Source organism: Balaenoptera physalus, assembly GCF_965194825.1.
Source record: "Balaenoptera physalus genome assembly, chromosome: 7".
Classification (NCBI taxonomy): domain Eukaryota; kingdom Metazoa; phylum Chordata; class Mammalia; order Artiodactyla; family Balaenopteridae; genus Balaenoptera; species Balaenoptera physalus.
The window spans coordinates 58,383,022-58,398,041 of NC_138886.1; the positions used below are offsets into that span (position 1 = coordinate 58,383,022).

The 15,020-nt window shown below is 36.7% G+C and overlaps 1 protein-coding gene across 5 annotated transcripts in view; it reads right to left on the bottom strand.

The window, feature by feature from the left end:
• Positions 1-613: 613 nt before the first annotated feature.
• The window catches only part of PTPRD (protein tyrosine phosphatase receptor type D), a 2,148,784-nt gene continuing 2,134,377 nt past the window's right edge, over positions 614-15,020 (bottom strand). For all 5 annotated transcript variants that reach the window (XM_082470803.1, XM_082470804.1, XM_082470805.1 and 2 more), the window contains 6 exons: positions 14,633-14,811; positions 13,893-14,019; positions 12,597-12,722; positions 9,487-9,641; positions 6,286-6,421; positions 614-4,373 (listed from right to left, as the gene is read on the bottom strand). In XM_082470803.1, the coding sequence (XP_082326929.1) occupies positions 4,305-4,373; positions 6,286-6,421; positions 9,487-9,641; positions 12,597-12,722; positions 13,893-14,019; positions 14,633-14,811 (792 nt within the window). In that variant the 3' untranslated portion in view covers positions 614-4,304. The remainder of the gene's footprint in view (positions 4,374-6,285; positions 6,422-9,486; positions 9,642-12,596; positions 12,723-13,892; positions 14,020-14,632; positions 14,812-15,020) is intronic.

The following is a 15,020-nucleotide window of genomic DNA, read 5'->3' on the forward strand; positions in this document are numbered from 1 at the left end:
CCCTCACAATAGAAAGTCCTAACTTCATGGATCTCTACTTTCCCTTATAACACTTGTCAGAGTGTAATTTTATCATTATTTATTTAATGCAAGCCTCTCTCCCTAGGCTGCAGTCTCCATAGGAGAAGCAGCAGTATCTCATTTGTTCACAGTTGCATTCCCAATGCCTACAACAGTTCTGACTTACAATATTGAATGACTGAATAAACAATCCAAGCCAAGTATTTTCTTAGCCATGTTCCCAAAGAGTTTTTATGTACTTGAGAGATGCCAGTTGTTTCAAGATGATAATACTTATATACATTCTAATGCACTTATATGTATATAGTAGTCATCACAAAGAATTAAAGATTGCCCATGATATCTAGTTTGAATGATACCAAGGCTTCTTTCTTTGCTGTGTGAACTTGGGCAAACCATTTCTTTAAGCCTCAGTTTTGCTTACCAGTGAAAGGTGCTCACCTCAAGGCAGGCACCTGTAGATAGCAGCCTCTTGGTAAGTAGAATTACTATTAGTATAAAGGAACTAACCAGATAACCAGGGGGGAAGAGGGAACATACATAGTTAGTTCAAAACCAAAGTGCTTGAGTGGACAAAAGCAAAGGCCAGGGCTGCATAACACTGACATTTTTATTAGAATTCATTTGTAACAAATGGAACTTGTGTCAGCAAAGAACTGATTTTCATACAGACTTCTTTCGCCACCAATGTAACGAAGTAAGAAAATAAAAAGCACGCCTTTCATTCTGTAAAACATTTACGCGTACTACTGATTAGAGGTAATTGTATTTTTTTAACAAGCCATTTTACAAGTTTTTTTTTTTTTAATTTTTCAGTCTATGCATCCAAAACGAGAGCAAAGAACACAACTGTTATTATCTTTGTAAAGACACTCCAAGCTTGGATGGCAAAGCCACATAACAGATGGACAGGATGGATCTGTAGCCTTCTGATCTCTGCTGGAGTATCAGGGCACCCATAAACCCAAAGGAAACTAAAATCCAAAACAGGAAAAAGAAAAGGCAATTAAAAATAAAAAGAAAGGCCTAAAGCAAAGCAAAACCAAAAAAACAAAACAAAACAAAACAAACAAAACCAGGAAAGAAAAAAATCTGTACATTGCTGCAGAATTTTTCCTTTCCTGTTTCTATGTTGGGTTATTTACATACACACAAACGAATTTCTGAAGCAGTTTCTTACAGATGGGTTCAAGTAATAACATTATTGGGTGTAGAATCAATAGGGCAGTGCATAGTACAAAGGTATAGAAAGTGCAAAGTTCCCTAGAGGCCCTTCCCTCCCCTGGCTGTCCTCGCCATTGTCTAACCATGCAAATCATTTTTAAAAAAGAGCTAAAATAAAGTTCTGTACAAATCACTTTTTATATATTTTGATTTTTTTTTACCTTTGTAACTAATTACAAAATTATACATAACTACACGTACATAGGTAAATAATAGCACCGTACTGGTTATGATGATGAAAATAATTGGAAACTTGAAAGTTTATGGTAGTGGTAGATAAAGATGTTTACCTGGGAAAAGAAGATAGAATGGTTGTACAGAAAAGCAGAGTGGAATGCACATCAATGACAGTAAGGGAGTTAGCTCTCAGAACAGCTCCTGAACAGTAAGATATCTGGAATAGTCTCCTCCACGCTTGTCTATGGTATGCATCCCGTTCATTTTCTTCTTGTGATTATTCTCCCCTTTCCCTTTGCCAAATGGGCAGTTTTGATTTCAGGGAGAGAAACTGCTCATTGGCCAATCATTCTGGTGTGCAATACACCATTGGATTCTACCTGTCCAACATGGCATGTCTGCATGATGCAATGTCTGTCTGACCCCCTTTGTTTCACTAAACAAAAATCATAGCACTGAGTAATCTGGCACTTGGATAAATCTCCAAAAGATACAAACTAAAAGAAAACAACAACAGACCCACATAGTGCACATTCTTCTCTTGTTCTGATGTAGGTTAGAGAGTCTCATTCTGAGGTAGCCTTCTAGATACTTGTTTTTTTTTTTTTTGAGTATTATAGTTTTTCTTTTTTTTTTCTTTTTCTTTCTTTTCTTTTTTTTTTACAAAAGTGCTCAAATATGATGCTTGCAAGTGTTTGGTCTCTTGGATTTCATTCTGCTAGTGATGGGAAAATGTAGAAAACAAAAATCCTTCCATGCAGAACATCAATGAAGCTAACATTAAACCAAAATATTTTACCAAAACTCTTTAATAAGAGTTCCTTGGATATTCTGAGTGTTCTTTAAAATCATGTAAGATATGGCAAACTCATGCCATTGTCCATGGCTTCCTATAGAAATTATGTTGAAAAATTTGGGGGGGATATATATATACATATATATATATATATTTTTTTTAATTTCTCCTTTTAGAAAAATCCTAATGAAATAGTAAATATGTTCAAAGTTGACAATCATGTTTGTTAATAAATTAAGTTTGGTGCAGTTACTGAATGTTCCAGAGCAGATTTGGAAGGGATTACAAATAAAACAGGTAGCTTTTCCTGATGTTGACAATTATGAAAGGAAGAAGGGCCCTGATTATCCAAGTGCTTTGGGCTGGTACAATCACTAACATCCCCGACTTGGTTGAAAACTAGGAATGCATATTATTCAAAGAGTTTTTGTACATGTGGTAAACAGATAATGCTTTAATTGGAAGAGAAACACATACGAACAAATAATGAAAATATGAACCAAAAGCTGAAAAGAAATGCTATTAAAATAGGCATCAATTATAAGGCACTCTAAATGCAAAACTAAAACCAAAAGAAAACAAAGTACAGCACTTCCCAGGAATGCTGTATGCCACAAAAAATGTTTCCGACTGAACAGAGTAACATGAGTTTGGCTTTGCCCCTGTTACATATCATAAATGCAAATTTCACAGCACATACTATAGACAATATACGATTGAATACACTGTTTTTTAAACATCTTGATAGCTGATATATTACAACATTCTCTCCTCCTAAAGGGATATGCACTGACCTTTCCCACATGCACACCTCTTAGATATTTAATAATGTTTTATTGCACTAGAGTGTTAGAAATATTGAACTTTGTTGGAAGCCTGGCTAACAAAATAGTATTTGTGAATATGATTAGGGGGGTGGGGGGAGATTGGGTAGGAAATTAAGGGGGTGAGGTTTGACAATCACTGATGTGCATTCCTCATTTCCCTTAAAAATTAAAATTTTGTGATATTGAGAAATATCAGTATGTCATAAAATTAATAACAAATTGAAAAAGATGTTACAGTAGCTTCTCTACCTTAAAAAATTTAAAAACTAAATCATGGAAGAACTGAATGATAGCTATATCTATCTTTTTGTGTGGACACACTATCTATATATACATAGACACCCCTATAAAATATGGATATATATGTATATATGTTAGCAGCAACTTTATACTTTGCGCCTCCCTGTTGATTCCAAATAACAAAACAAAGTTCTCTTTATTATTTGAAGAAAATGGGTACTTTCTCAGCAACAAAAACCAGACAGAAGTGTAAAAGTAATACCAGACGAGACCGAGACTGTAGATTAAGAGTATTGCACAAAAATGTGCAAATTTTCCAATTATTTTATATTTCTACAGCAAGGTATCACAGATAACAGTTCTACAGCTTAAAAAAACCTACAATTTGGAAATAAAAAATGAAGAGTTATGTAACTTTTTTAAAATTCACTTTATCGAATGATACATTTTGTTAAAAAAAAAGTTTACACAGTTAAAAATGAAGCACAGGTCAGCAGTATCTTTACAATACTAAAAAACTAAATCAAAGACTTTCTTTTTAAACATTCCCCACCCCCTTTCCCCCTAAAATGTTATCATGAGTAGTATGGTGGGAAGGGGCAATGTCAAAGCAAAGTCCATTTTGTCATGAGAAGCCAGCAAAGATCTTGCCCTGAACTGCTGCACTCAGGCCATTTCTCTTTGCACCCATCAAGCAATCCTGAACAAGATGGCGGTTCTTTGCTGTGATTTCTTCTTCCCTTTATTTTGAATCCTTGAGGTATCTGTAAATAAAATCCTTCAGATGCCTCATCAGTCAGGACTCTCTTTATTATTTTTCAGGTTAGATTATTAAACTGTGAATTCTTGGTCCACCCAGAAGAGTTTGTTTTTTTAAATTTGTTTTGTGTGTGATAGTCCCACTAAGTGGTTGTTAGCTAGAAGTTAAGAAGGACTTCTCAAATGCCCTGTATGGCTCAGAAGAGACTCCATGGATATTGAAGGGCTTGCAGTAAAAATCCAAAGTGGGTCAGGGGTTTCTACGTTGCATAGTGATCAAAGCTGCCCAGGTACTCTAGTGCGGCTCGATAGCAGAACTGATACTGATCCTGCCGGAGACAAAGCATGGGGAGAAAGAAAAGGGGCCATGAGTACATTTTAACAGAAAAGTGGAAATCGATGTTGGAAGACAAAGTTACATCTAGACGGGGGCAAAATCACTGCTTTCGCCAATCAATTCAATCCAATGACCAATTGTTTTGTTTTGTTTTGTTTTGAGCAAAGAACCATTAGCCACATGGGGTATTTATTAACTTTACCAGTCAGTTCGACTAAAATAGTCTCCTAATTCCAAAGTAGTAACAGCTCCTGTGAACATTATCTTCCAGACATATGTGAACTGTTCTCCAAGGATAGTACCAGACAATTACCACCAACTAAACATGGGAACTCCTTATATGTCACAGCCGTCTTTTAAAATTATCTAATTATTTGAGGTAAGTAATTCTCAGTTCGCATATTTAAGAGAGGCCGATGCAGACACGTATTGTCCTGAGGAAAACGTGGTTTCATTTATTTTCTGGGCTGTTGCCAAAAACATTTGAATTAAAAAAAAAAAAATCTTATCAGACAGTAGACCTTGTTGCCTGCAATCAGAATTATTCTCCATTGTTTCTGATGTGTTTATATAAGTGAGGGAAGCGGCCAAAAGGTATCTTTGTGATGAACATCAGGCACACAAAGCCGAATACACAGGGCGCTGAACTTTTAGGCTTTTCATCCCTTGAAAATGGCATCACAAGACTGGCTGCCCATGTCAAAAAATACCTGTGCCATTTGGCCTAATTCAGTGTGATGGCTAGTTAGTTGCCTGTTCTAGAAAGACCCACACTAAATTAAAACAGCATGAAATGTCCTTTTTCAGACAGGGAAGAACACTGTCAAATGGGAATAAGTGGGGGCATAATAAGATAGAAAAATTATAATTTACAGTTGAGAAGGGGTGAGAAAAAGTAGGATTTTCCCCGTAAAAGAAACTTATTTTCAGTAGCCAATGGGGCTGAAAGTAGATAGTTTCTATTTTGCTTAAATGTGCATTTTTCTACAATAAAAATGGTAATGCAAAATAAATGGAGTTTGCTTTCCTATCTTGTCACAGTAAGTTGCTTGCCTAAGTGTTAAGGCTTTTTAAATGTCCAATTTCCCTCGTCACCCCCAACACCCATTAAGTTTGTCAGGCTGACATAATGTTTTGAGCATTGCAAGCCAAATGCTTGCACTATTTTGAAATCAAAGTCTGGAAGATACTGTGGGTTATGAATTTAGGAATACATATAAATTGTATAATTTGGTGGCCTTTTGAGAAACAGAAACACTATCTATCACTTATATTATCCTTAAAATGAAGCCAGTAGGTCAGACTGGCTAAATCATGAACTCCTATTATTCTGAAAAATATCAGAATTTTCATATCAATTCTTGGAGTAGAAAGTGGAAGGCTAATTTCTCTAGTGCATATCCAGGATGTAAATATTTTAAAATACCATTATTAAGAAATGAAATATAGAGCAGTTGATAATACCTAGGCATATAGAAGGAGAATGGAGGCATAAAATGGGCCAAGGGTCTATTATCTACCAGGTATATTATCTACCATTGGGCTTTTTTCATATATTAAATTCGTGCAATGTATATCACATTAATGTATATATATATAAAATGAATTATATGAAATTGCCATTTTTATAGGCCCCAAATAGTGACAATTTAACATGGTTCAATCTAACACATCATCTTAGATAACTTCCAAACCAGCTCTAAGACAATGACACTGTCACTCCCATTTACAAAGGGGAAAAATGAGGTTCAAAAATATTAAACAACTGGATGCTTTTCCTACAGTATTTTCCTGCATTTTGCCTCTGGTGTTGAGAGTCTCTGGACTCTAGGAGATCTTGGCAAACAAAATCTATTATTTGGTTCTTGAGATGTGACAAACAAACTCCTGGAGATTTTTCTCACCTCTGTCTGCACCATGGCTGGTCGTTGCGTTCTTAACATTTTGACAGTCTGGAAGATATCTACTACTCCTTCATATCTCATTCTTTCCAAAACAATGCTTAGTGTTATGAAGACTCCAGTTCTTCCAACGCCCGCACTGTCATAATAACAAAGACAACATTACTGGATGAGACACTCACAGTCTTGGCCACATTTGCTTGGAGGTGGACGTATGTCCACCAGCTTCCATATTACATTGGGTTCTTCTACAGCAATGTTCAGGAAAATGTGGTGTTGGGTTCATGAAATGATTACTCTTAAGACAGTGTGCCATGATAACAGGTGAGAATGAATGTGGAGTAATTAGGATTAAGTCTTATAAAATATAATAACCTTTCAACTGGGATTATATGTCATTTTGGAAAGGCCCAGGAAACATAAAATAAATGGATAAAAGGAATGGTAAATAAAATATAGATTTATGCTCTTCATGCAGATCCTGAAATTGTAGACTTTGCCTGCTTAATATTTTTAAAGTATGAAATAATTCATTTTTTAAAAATTTTAGAATATTATTTATTTTTTATACAGCCGGTTCTTATTAGTTATCTATTTTATACATATTAGTGTATACATGTCAATCCCAATCGCCCAATTCATCACGCCACCACCACCCCCGCCCCCGCCACTTTCCCCCCTTGGTGTCCATATGTTTGTTCTCTACATTTGAAATAATTCAGATAAGGTAAGACAAACTGAGTGCCTTCAAATTTTCTTGTAGTCACTTAAGAATCTGTGCAACATGTCCCATCACCTAGACGTATAAATAAATATGAAGGTATATAGACTATTCAAATTCAGACATCAGTTTTGATATGAGAAAGGAGAGTCTATCAATATAACAGGATTTTTGACATGGGATCCTCATTTAGTCTTTGGAAGGGTCTATGAATATCTTATATGTATGGATTGTGTAAATGTATATATATTTTTTCTGTTTCTGAAACTTACAACTTTAACAGATTAACAAAGGGGTCTCTAAACTGGAAAAAATAAAAAAAAGAAGAAGAAGAATAAAAAAAAGTTGTTAAGAGCCACTGAGCTATACACTTATCTACTATTTTTAGATGTTCAGTAGCTAAAACACAAGGATTCTTTCCACCACGTTAGCAAGGTTTTGAGTATCTGTTTTCTTTATTGTTTTAAGATGATTCCAGAATTGTAACAGCAGCAAGAGAAGAAAATTAATTCATAGCTTTTGTGCTCTTACGAAGTAGGAAAGCATCTGGAGGTTTAGGTAATGAGGAAAGGAGTGAATAATCTGAAAAATCCCTACATTTTTGGATCCTAATTAAACAGCATGTGTAATGCTTGGGTACAGGCTGTAGAAAATGGATGGATTCATTTACTTGGGGATGTAGTTGATATATAAATAGTGTGTCCCTTTATAAACTGGGTTTTCTAAAGAGTCCTAACTGAAATGTAAGTGAAGCTTTAAAATCCATAGGCAGGTTTTACAAAGTGAATAAGGATAACCAGGAGCAGTCAAGGCTCTCTGTTAAGCTGGAGTAGATGACCTTGAAGGTCCCTTTCAACCTTGAAAGTCTCTCTTAATCCCGAGAGACTGTGATTTATGATCTTTCTGTTGAATGGTCCAGGTACTCCAGAGTCTATCTTACTTTGATTTGATTGCTCAAATGTAACAAAAATATAGGGTTTCTGGCTTTCTACTAGGTGCTTTCAAGAAAATAACAGACACTGGCCTTATGAGTTCCAAATTTATTGACTTTATCATGTCTTTAATAAGCTATAAATAAGTGGTATTTTAAAAATATTCCCAGATAAGAGAAGATATCTGGAAGTCTTTAAGATATATGAAGAACATGTCATAGTATACAAAGGAGTCTTTGTATATACTCTATATACGAATAATTTTGTGACAAAAGCAATGAAAAAAGATACATGCATACACACACTTATTTATACTTATGGGAATGCCTGAAGTTAAAAATGTGTTGAACATATTCTTTTCTTTATAGCTTATACTGGAAAATTTGGATTAGGATTTGGGCAAATTCTGTGGAAAATTAAGGGGGATATCCAGGTAATTCAAGTCCAATATATACCATCCACTTTGTCTGAATATCGAGTCCATGCATCATTTCCTACATGCTCTTTGGTGGTCTAGAGCAAAGAATTTTGGATAAACTCAACACACAGCAAACGTGTATAAATAAGGTCTGCTTCTCATATAATAGCACACTGTGTGTCCCAGAAAGGGTCTTGGAGATCAGCTGAGAAAACTGAGGTCTAGAGAAATTTCCCTACTGTCACAGAGCTACATGATGATAGAAGTGGGACTAGACCTCAGATGTTTTGAAGCCCGTGTCTAATATTTCTCCTGTTTTGAGACCCTGTCTCCCATATCACTAAGAACTGTAGTTTGGGATTTTGGGGGGGAAGCAAAGTAAATTTTTTAATAAACTCTTTCAAGATTTTGACTATAAAGAGATTACAAACTGAAACTAAAAAAAAATTAGGTGAATTCCTTTTGCTGGAAGGTTTTTGCATAGTAACTTCCAAAAGCACTAAATTTATGGTGAGCGTCCTTTCTGAACTGTTTACTTGCTATTTCTATTAGCTTCAATGACTTGAATTATAAAATGCTGTGGAAACCATTGAAAATAATTAATTTGAAGGTGCTTCATCTTCTGATATAGCAACAATTTTCAAGCAAATTGCAATTTTAACTGAGGTACCATTCTAATCACTTATTGACTGAAAAGAATTAGTATTGTTATTAAGGCTTAATAACTATTTATGGTTTTCTCAAGAAGGCAAACCCAGGAGAAAGATACAGAAAGATAGTTATCAGGGTAATGCTATGAAAGCAAAACAAGTAAGGAATGATAAACTGAACAAATTATCACTAGGGGATGTACAAACAATTCCTGTTACGGTAAAACAGGCAAGGAAAACACAGTTTGGTTCTTTGTTACAAGACGCAAAATTTGAAGATAAAAAATCTTCCTCTGATTATTTTCACTTTGTGGAAAGCAAGAATACACTTTGTGGAATACACTTCTGAGAAAAATAAAAATTAAATTTCAGTTATGCAGATTCACAGTAAACTGGTACCAACAATGAATAGACAACAGTACATATTTTCAAAGTTATCACTGCATTCAGCACAAACGGAAACTCATCATTCCTGATTCTCACCTGCAATGGACTGAAATGGGTCCATCTTGGCCAAACTGCTCTTTTGTTTTATGGACTTGGCCAATGAAGTCAATAAATCCTTCTCCAGACTTTGGCACTCCTTGCTCTGGCCAGTCAGTGAACTGGAACTGCCTCACCGTTCGGGACTGCCCGTCCTTTAGAGAGAAAGCCACACATCCAACCGCAAAGGAGGACGCCGGGAGGATGCAGCCAGTGCACGGACCACAACAGCAGGCATGATGTTTTCCAAAAAAAGGGGAAAAAAAGGGAAGAAAAAGTTAGAAACATGTTTAACTAGAAAATTAGTCAGTTAGTATCTTACCTGCTATTAACACTGTCTACATTCACATATATTTAAATTGCAAATTTATTTACTCTCACAATGCCCATTAAAAACCTGAGCTCTCATAAAAAGCCACCTAGTTCCCACATTAGTAAATGCTCTGAGCCCCAAAGTTTGCCTTCAAAACCAAAGTGGAACATATTCAAAATTTCGAATTTCAAAATTTTCAGAATCCAATAACTTCTTCATACTGAAAGGAACATCCAGGCATGTCATCCAGACCAGAGATTTTGCTGTTGTCATGATACCTTAACATTTGCTGTGTTTGCTTGTTTGCAGCATTGTCAAATGACAAATAGTGACACTGAAAGGATCTGACGCAAATTAGTGACACTGAAAGGATCTGACGCAAATTGGGTAGCTGTTGTTAACCCGGTTGCCCCACACGTCTCAGAGGTGTACTGTTTCTAGCCAAGGCGGTACACACAGCGTGTACCAGGCGACCGTGCTGTTGAGCAGGAAGTGAAGTGTCCCTCAAGGAGGTAGGAGAGATTATTAGTAAATAAATGCTGTTTTCTGAAAAAGGAGTCTTCCTGGCTGACCACAGGAACTGAGGTGTCTGTGCGGGGCTTTAACACAGACAAACCAAAAGCTAGATACAGGAGCAGTCTATCTTTCCTAAAGTGATTAGGCAAAATTACTCTGATTCATGAAGTATAAATCGTTTCAAAAGAAGACACTAAGGGACTTCTGATTCCTTCTGGAATTGTACAGTGTTTCTGGAAGCACAACAAAAGCAGAAGGGACCCTCTGTTTACAGAAGCAGGAATAACGATTATGACCATCAGCTTTCTTCCCTGAATCAACAGAGAGAGAGAGAATCCAAATTCCAAGTTTACAGGGGCTGATTCTATTTGAGGAGTCCCTGCTCCTAGTTAAGGCTTCAATTTGGTCCTCCTTTCCACTTTTGTAACAACTCTCTCCACATTAAAATCCTTTTGGATACAGATGTGCAAGTTCCCAAGATTCTGGTTAAGTAGACAGAGACCCAATCTTTCTCATTCAGTTACATGGAGAAGAGGGGATGGCCCAACTCGAGATGGACACACATCAGCCAGCCTGGCGGTTTCCATACGAACAGGGCGTACGCCTGACTGGAATCATTTGGGAATCAAGATAAATTGGGAGATCACTTCAAGTTTGTGAGAATACTGAGGAATATGAAAGTAACTGCTTGGCCCCATAACAGACTTATGGATGGTTACCATGGACGCATGATTTACTTCCTTCTGATTCTGGAAAAGGTTTGAAAAGCACAGGAAGGGAAGCCAGAGGCTAGGTAATACAGATTTGTCTTCCTCTGATTATCCTGGGGATTGCATTTCTGACCATAGTTGTTTTCAACAGCATGTGTACAAACCTTTACGATTTGGAAGAGAGACCACCTGACTCCATTTAAAGGTTACCTGTTTAACAATACTGTATTCTCAAGTGCCAACTTGCTTTCTAAACTGGGAAGTTGAGATTAGAAACATACTAGGAGCACAAACAGCAAATGCTATGGCAGCTAAGAAAATTATACAATCACAGAGAGGCTTCAAAACAAAACATATGTTCCTGCTTCAATGTTTCTTGTCTCTGCCATTTGCAGAGCCTGGCTCCTACACTTTGTCGTCAGAAATGGTTGGTGAGTTTGCTTGGAATGCACTCAGAGTTTTCACTCACATATCTAGCTTCAAATTCTGAAAGGGCATGCTTTTACCTTTTTTTTTTTTTTAAACAATGGGTCACCGAGGCATGCTTGCTTGGGCAACTCAAAACGAGACCTAGGGACTTAACTGCTGTCTTGAGTATAGTCACCTTCAGAGTAGTTAAGACTTCAGACTTTCTGGGATTAACAGATCTGTCACCTGGGCCAAGCAGCCTGCTAACCAATTTCTCTTTTACTTTAGGTCAACAGCCAGGGCCAGGCTTTGGGGATTAGTAGACAATCTCTAAACATGAGTCTTGGTTGAGAAAGCTGCTTTCCAAAAAAAACAATAGATCAAGTAAATAGCTCTACCCTTACAGTTTTACTCAACCCACCCACTGTGACAGTTCCAAAAACAAAGCAGGGCTTTGGACTGACCCCACTCTCTCCTAAGATGTGTTTGTAATCATGGTTTGAAAGTGGCCAGAAGCAAGGATATTAAAGTTTATGCATAGAACATCTTACATCAGGGCTGAACCTTGCACTCAGCAATCTAGATAAGAAATGCAGAATGAAAATTAGCCAACAAGGGTCGTGGGTGCACAGCTCTCATGGACAGACACATTAGCACACCGAGGAATAAACCATGCCAGGAATCAAATTAGAATGTGTAAAGCTTGTCAGATTCTTCTGAAGAATGCCATTTGCTCTGCAATTTTAAAATCATACCAAATTAACCTCCAAGCCAACATGACCTAAAGGGCTTAGCAAAACAACAACATATTTACAGCCTCAAGTAATGAAGAAGTCAAAAAAGCTCCAAAGAGAATAAGCTGAGGAGGTGAATGTAAGCGCAGCCAACCAATCAATAAATGCTTCCCGGCACACACACTCACCAAGCACGTCCCCAAAGTTGGGCTGCCAGATGCTGCATTTGAATGTGAGCCAAGCCTGCGTTTGTGAGAAACCTTACAGGACAGGAAAAGTTACTCTTATATTTAAAAAAAAAATCCTCCAGGATGAGTGATTTCTTTTCACTTCGGGAGTTTGGTCACTTGGCAAATATTTCTCCCAGGGATGCATTTTAGACTACTTTTCAGTTAATGGTTAAGAGAGCATAAGACTGTGCCAACTTACCCTGGCATCTGTGACCTTGAATTCTCTTAGTATATATTGTGGCATGTTGTACTCAGCCATGGGATCTACAACAAAGTACTGGTATCTTGCAGATCGTTCTGCTGGCCAGTACTGGTGACATTTCTCCTAAAAAAAAAAAAAAAAAAAAAAAGATTAATGTCAAGCTACGTAAAGTGTAAACAAAGTTTTGTTTATCATGTATCTATATATTTAATGTCTTTCTTTCACTAATACAGTTTTAGAATTTAAGGTGATTCCAATCGCATGTGACTCATTTTCTCTTTGAAACCATAGGTTCCCTGAGGATAGGGAAATCATGTGGTTCAATATTTGTGCATGTTATCAAGCATAGTACTTGGCATATAGTAGGTGCTTAATACACATCAGTTGACTGAATTCTTCAATAGGGTAAGCATCTTCATAATTACAAGTTAGACAATTAATTACATCAGTCCTCGGACATAATGCTAGTCACGTTAATCATGCATTGATGTTCAACACTGTGTTTTGGAATGAAGAGAACCATCAAGTGTGAACACAGAAAGAAACCTCTGAATTGACCTGGTCCAATCTCCGTCAGCTGAGGAACCTGGAGCCCAGGCAGTTTTAATGACTTCAATAACTAAATCAGAAAAGTCAAGTTACTTTCCTAGTTTGGTATTTTTTCACTCTCTCTGTGGGCTCTAAAAAGTGGGGTTTTAGATGCATCTCTACCATTGAGTTTATACAAAGACGAGAGGGAAAACATCTCAAGCACATATGGCAGAATGCTTGTATCTATTGAATCTAAGTGGTAGATCCTTAGGTGTCTCTAATGCTATTTTATGTATTTTTCAGAAGAATCATTTTTTAAAAGTAAAGCTGAGGTTACCAGATTATATCCTCAGAAAAACTATGTAACTTTCCAACAGTTTAATGGGAGTGGAAGATGAGCAAGTAAAAATTTGCTTCAGAGATGAAAAAAAGTCAAGTTCCTTCATACAGAGTAATGATGGCACACAAGCTCTAGCTTGTCCAGAGCGAAAGGAAGTAAGAACACATTGAGAGTCAAAACAAGTCACACGTATTTGTCTCTATGATTGTGTTTCACTGGAACAAAGTACCAGTTCTTTCTTCAAAACACACAAATGAAAGAATTTGATATGGCTTTGCAAGTTAAAATTCAACACAGTAATGAATGGCCCAGAACATGTCCGGAGTACTCTGTGTTTCAAAGAAATGACGCTGGCACTCGGGTTTTTAAAACGAAATCCTCATTTCTCTTGTGGTTTGAGTGTCTTATAAGGAGACACTCACTCTGCCCATCTCACGCAGCTTGGTGAGCATCACAACGATGGTGGAATTGTGCTCCCAGAGCATCCGCCAGAAGTCTTCAGTGGTCTCTGCCAAGGGCCCCTGGGTAGCGATGTAAGCTTTCTGTTGTCTGAATCACAGAGAATGAAAATAGCATGTTAAAGTAATCAGAAAACATGCAAAGGCTTCGCATTTGATATGTAAACATCAAACCAGGTAATAAAAAATGAAAACATTATTAATGCTATTGCAGTAAATTCCCATTAGGATTGTGTAATCAAATAAGCACATTTAATACATTTTGGGGATTTTGCAAAAGAAATTGCTTTGTTAATATTATGATGTATGTCTTTATCACTGTTATTTAAACTTCAGAGCAATGCTAATAGCTCAATTCCACGTGTCATGCAAATCACTTAAACAGTTGTGCAGCTTCATTTTGTAGAAATGACTCTTACACAATCTATTAAATTTATATAATAGGGTACAAACAGTTTCTTTATTAACTCCTTCCACATCCAAATGACTTCTGAAAGAAGAGTGTACATGGACAGATTAAAAACTCTGTGACTGCTTCTTCTTACTCCTAACTAAAATAATAAAAAAGCGAATACCAAGGGACTGAATGCTGACCTCTGCAGAAAGAAAACACTTTGAATTGAGATGAAATTCATTCTGGCTGTGAAACTAGGGCACATGTAAATATCAGGGCTTTGGACTGTCAGGGGAGCGAGAGTGTATACCTGTATCCATCAATAAAACTGGCATTGATGTAATCAGATCCTTCTACTCCTCGGATAGGCTGCAGGCATACCCTTGTGGATTCATATGGCATAATATTAACAAGGCGATTTTTGAATTTATTACATGGAAGATTGGCACTGATGAATCTTGAGGTGTGAGCTTTAGAACTGGCTAGACGCTGTTGTAGGAAAAAAGAAAAAAATCAAAGATAATTTTAGCCTGTGGCGTGACTTCAGCGTACCCAAGAGTCCCTCATTAGATACAAAGATTTTGTTTGCTTTTAAGCAAAGGACTCTTCCAACTGTACTGCTTTTCACTTCTACCTAATGACTCCATATAGACTATGGAAGTTTTAAATATTATGTTCTGAGAGTATGATCTCTCGGT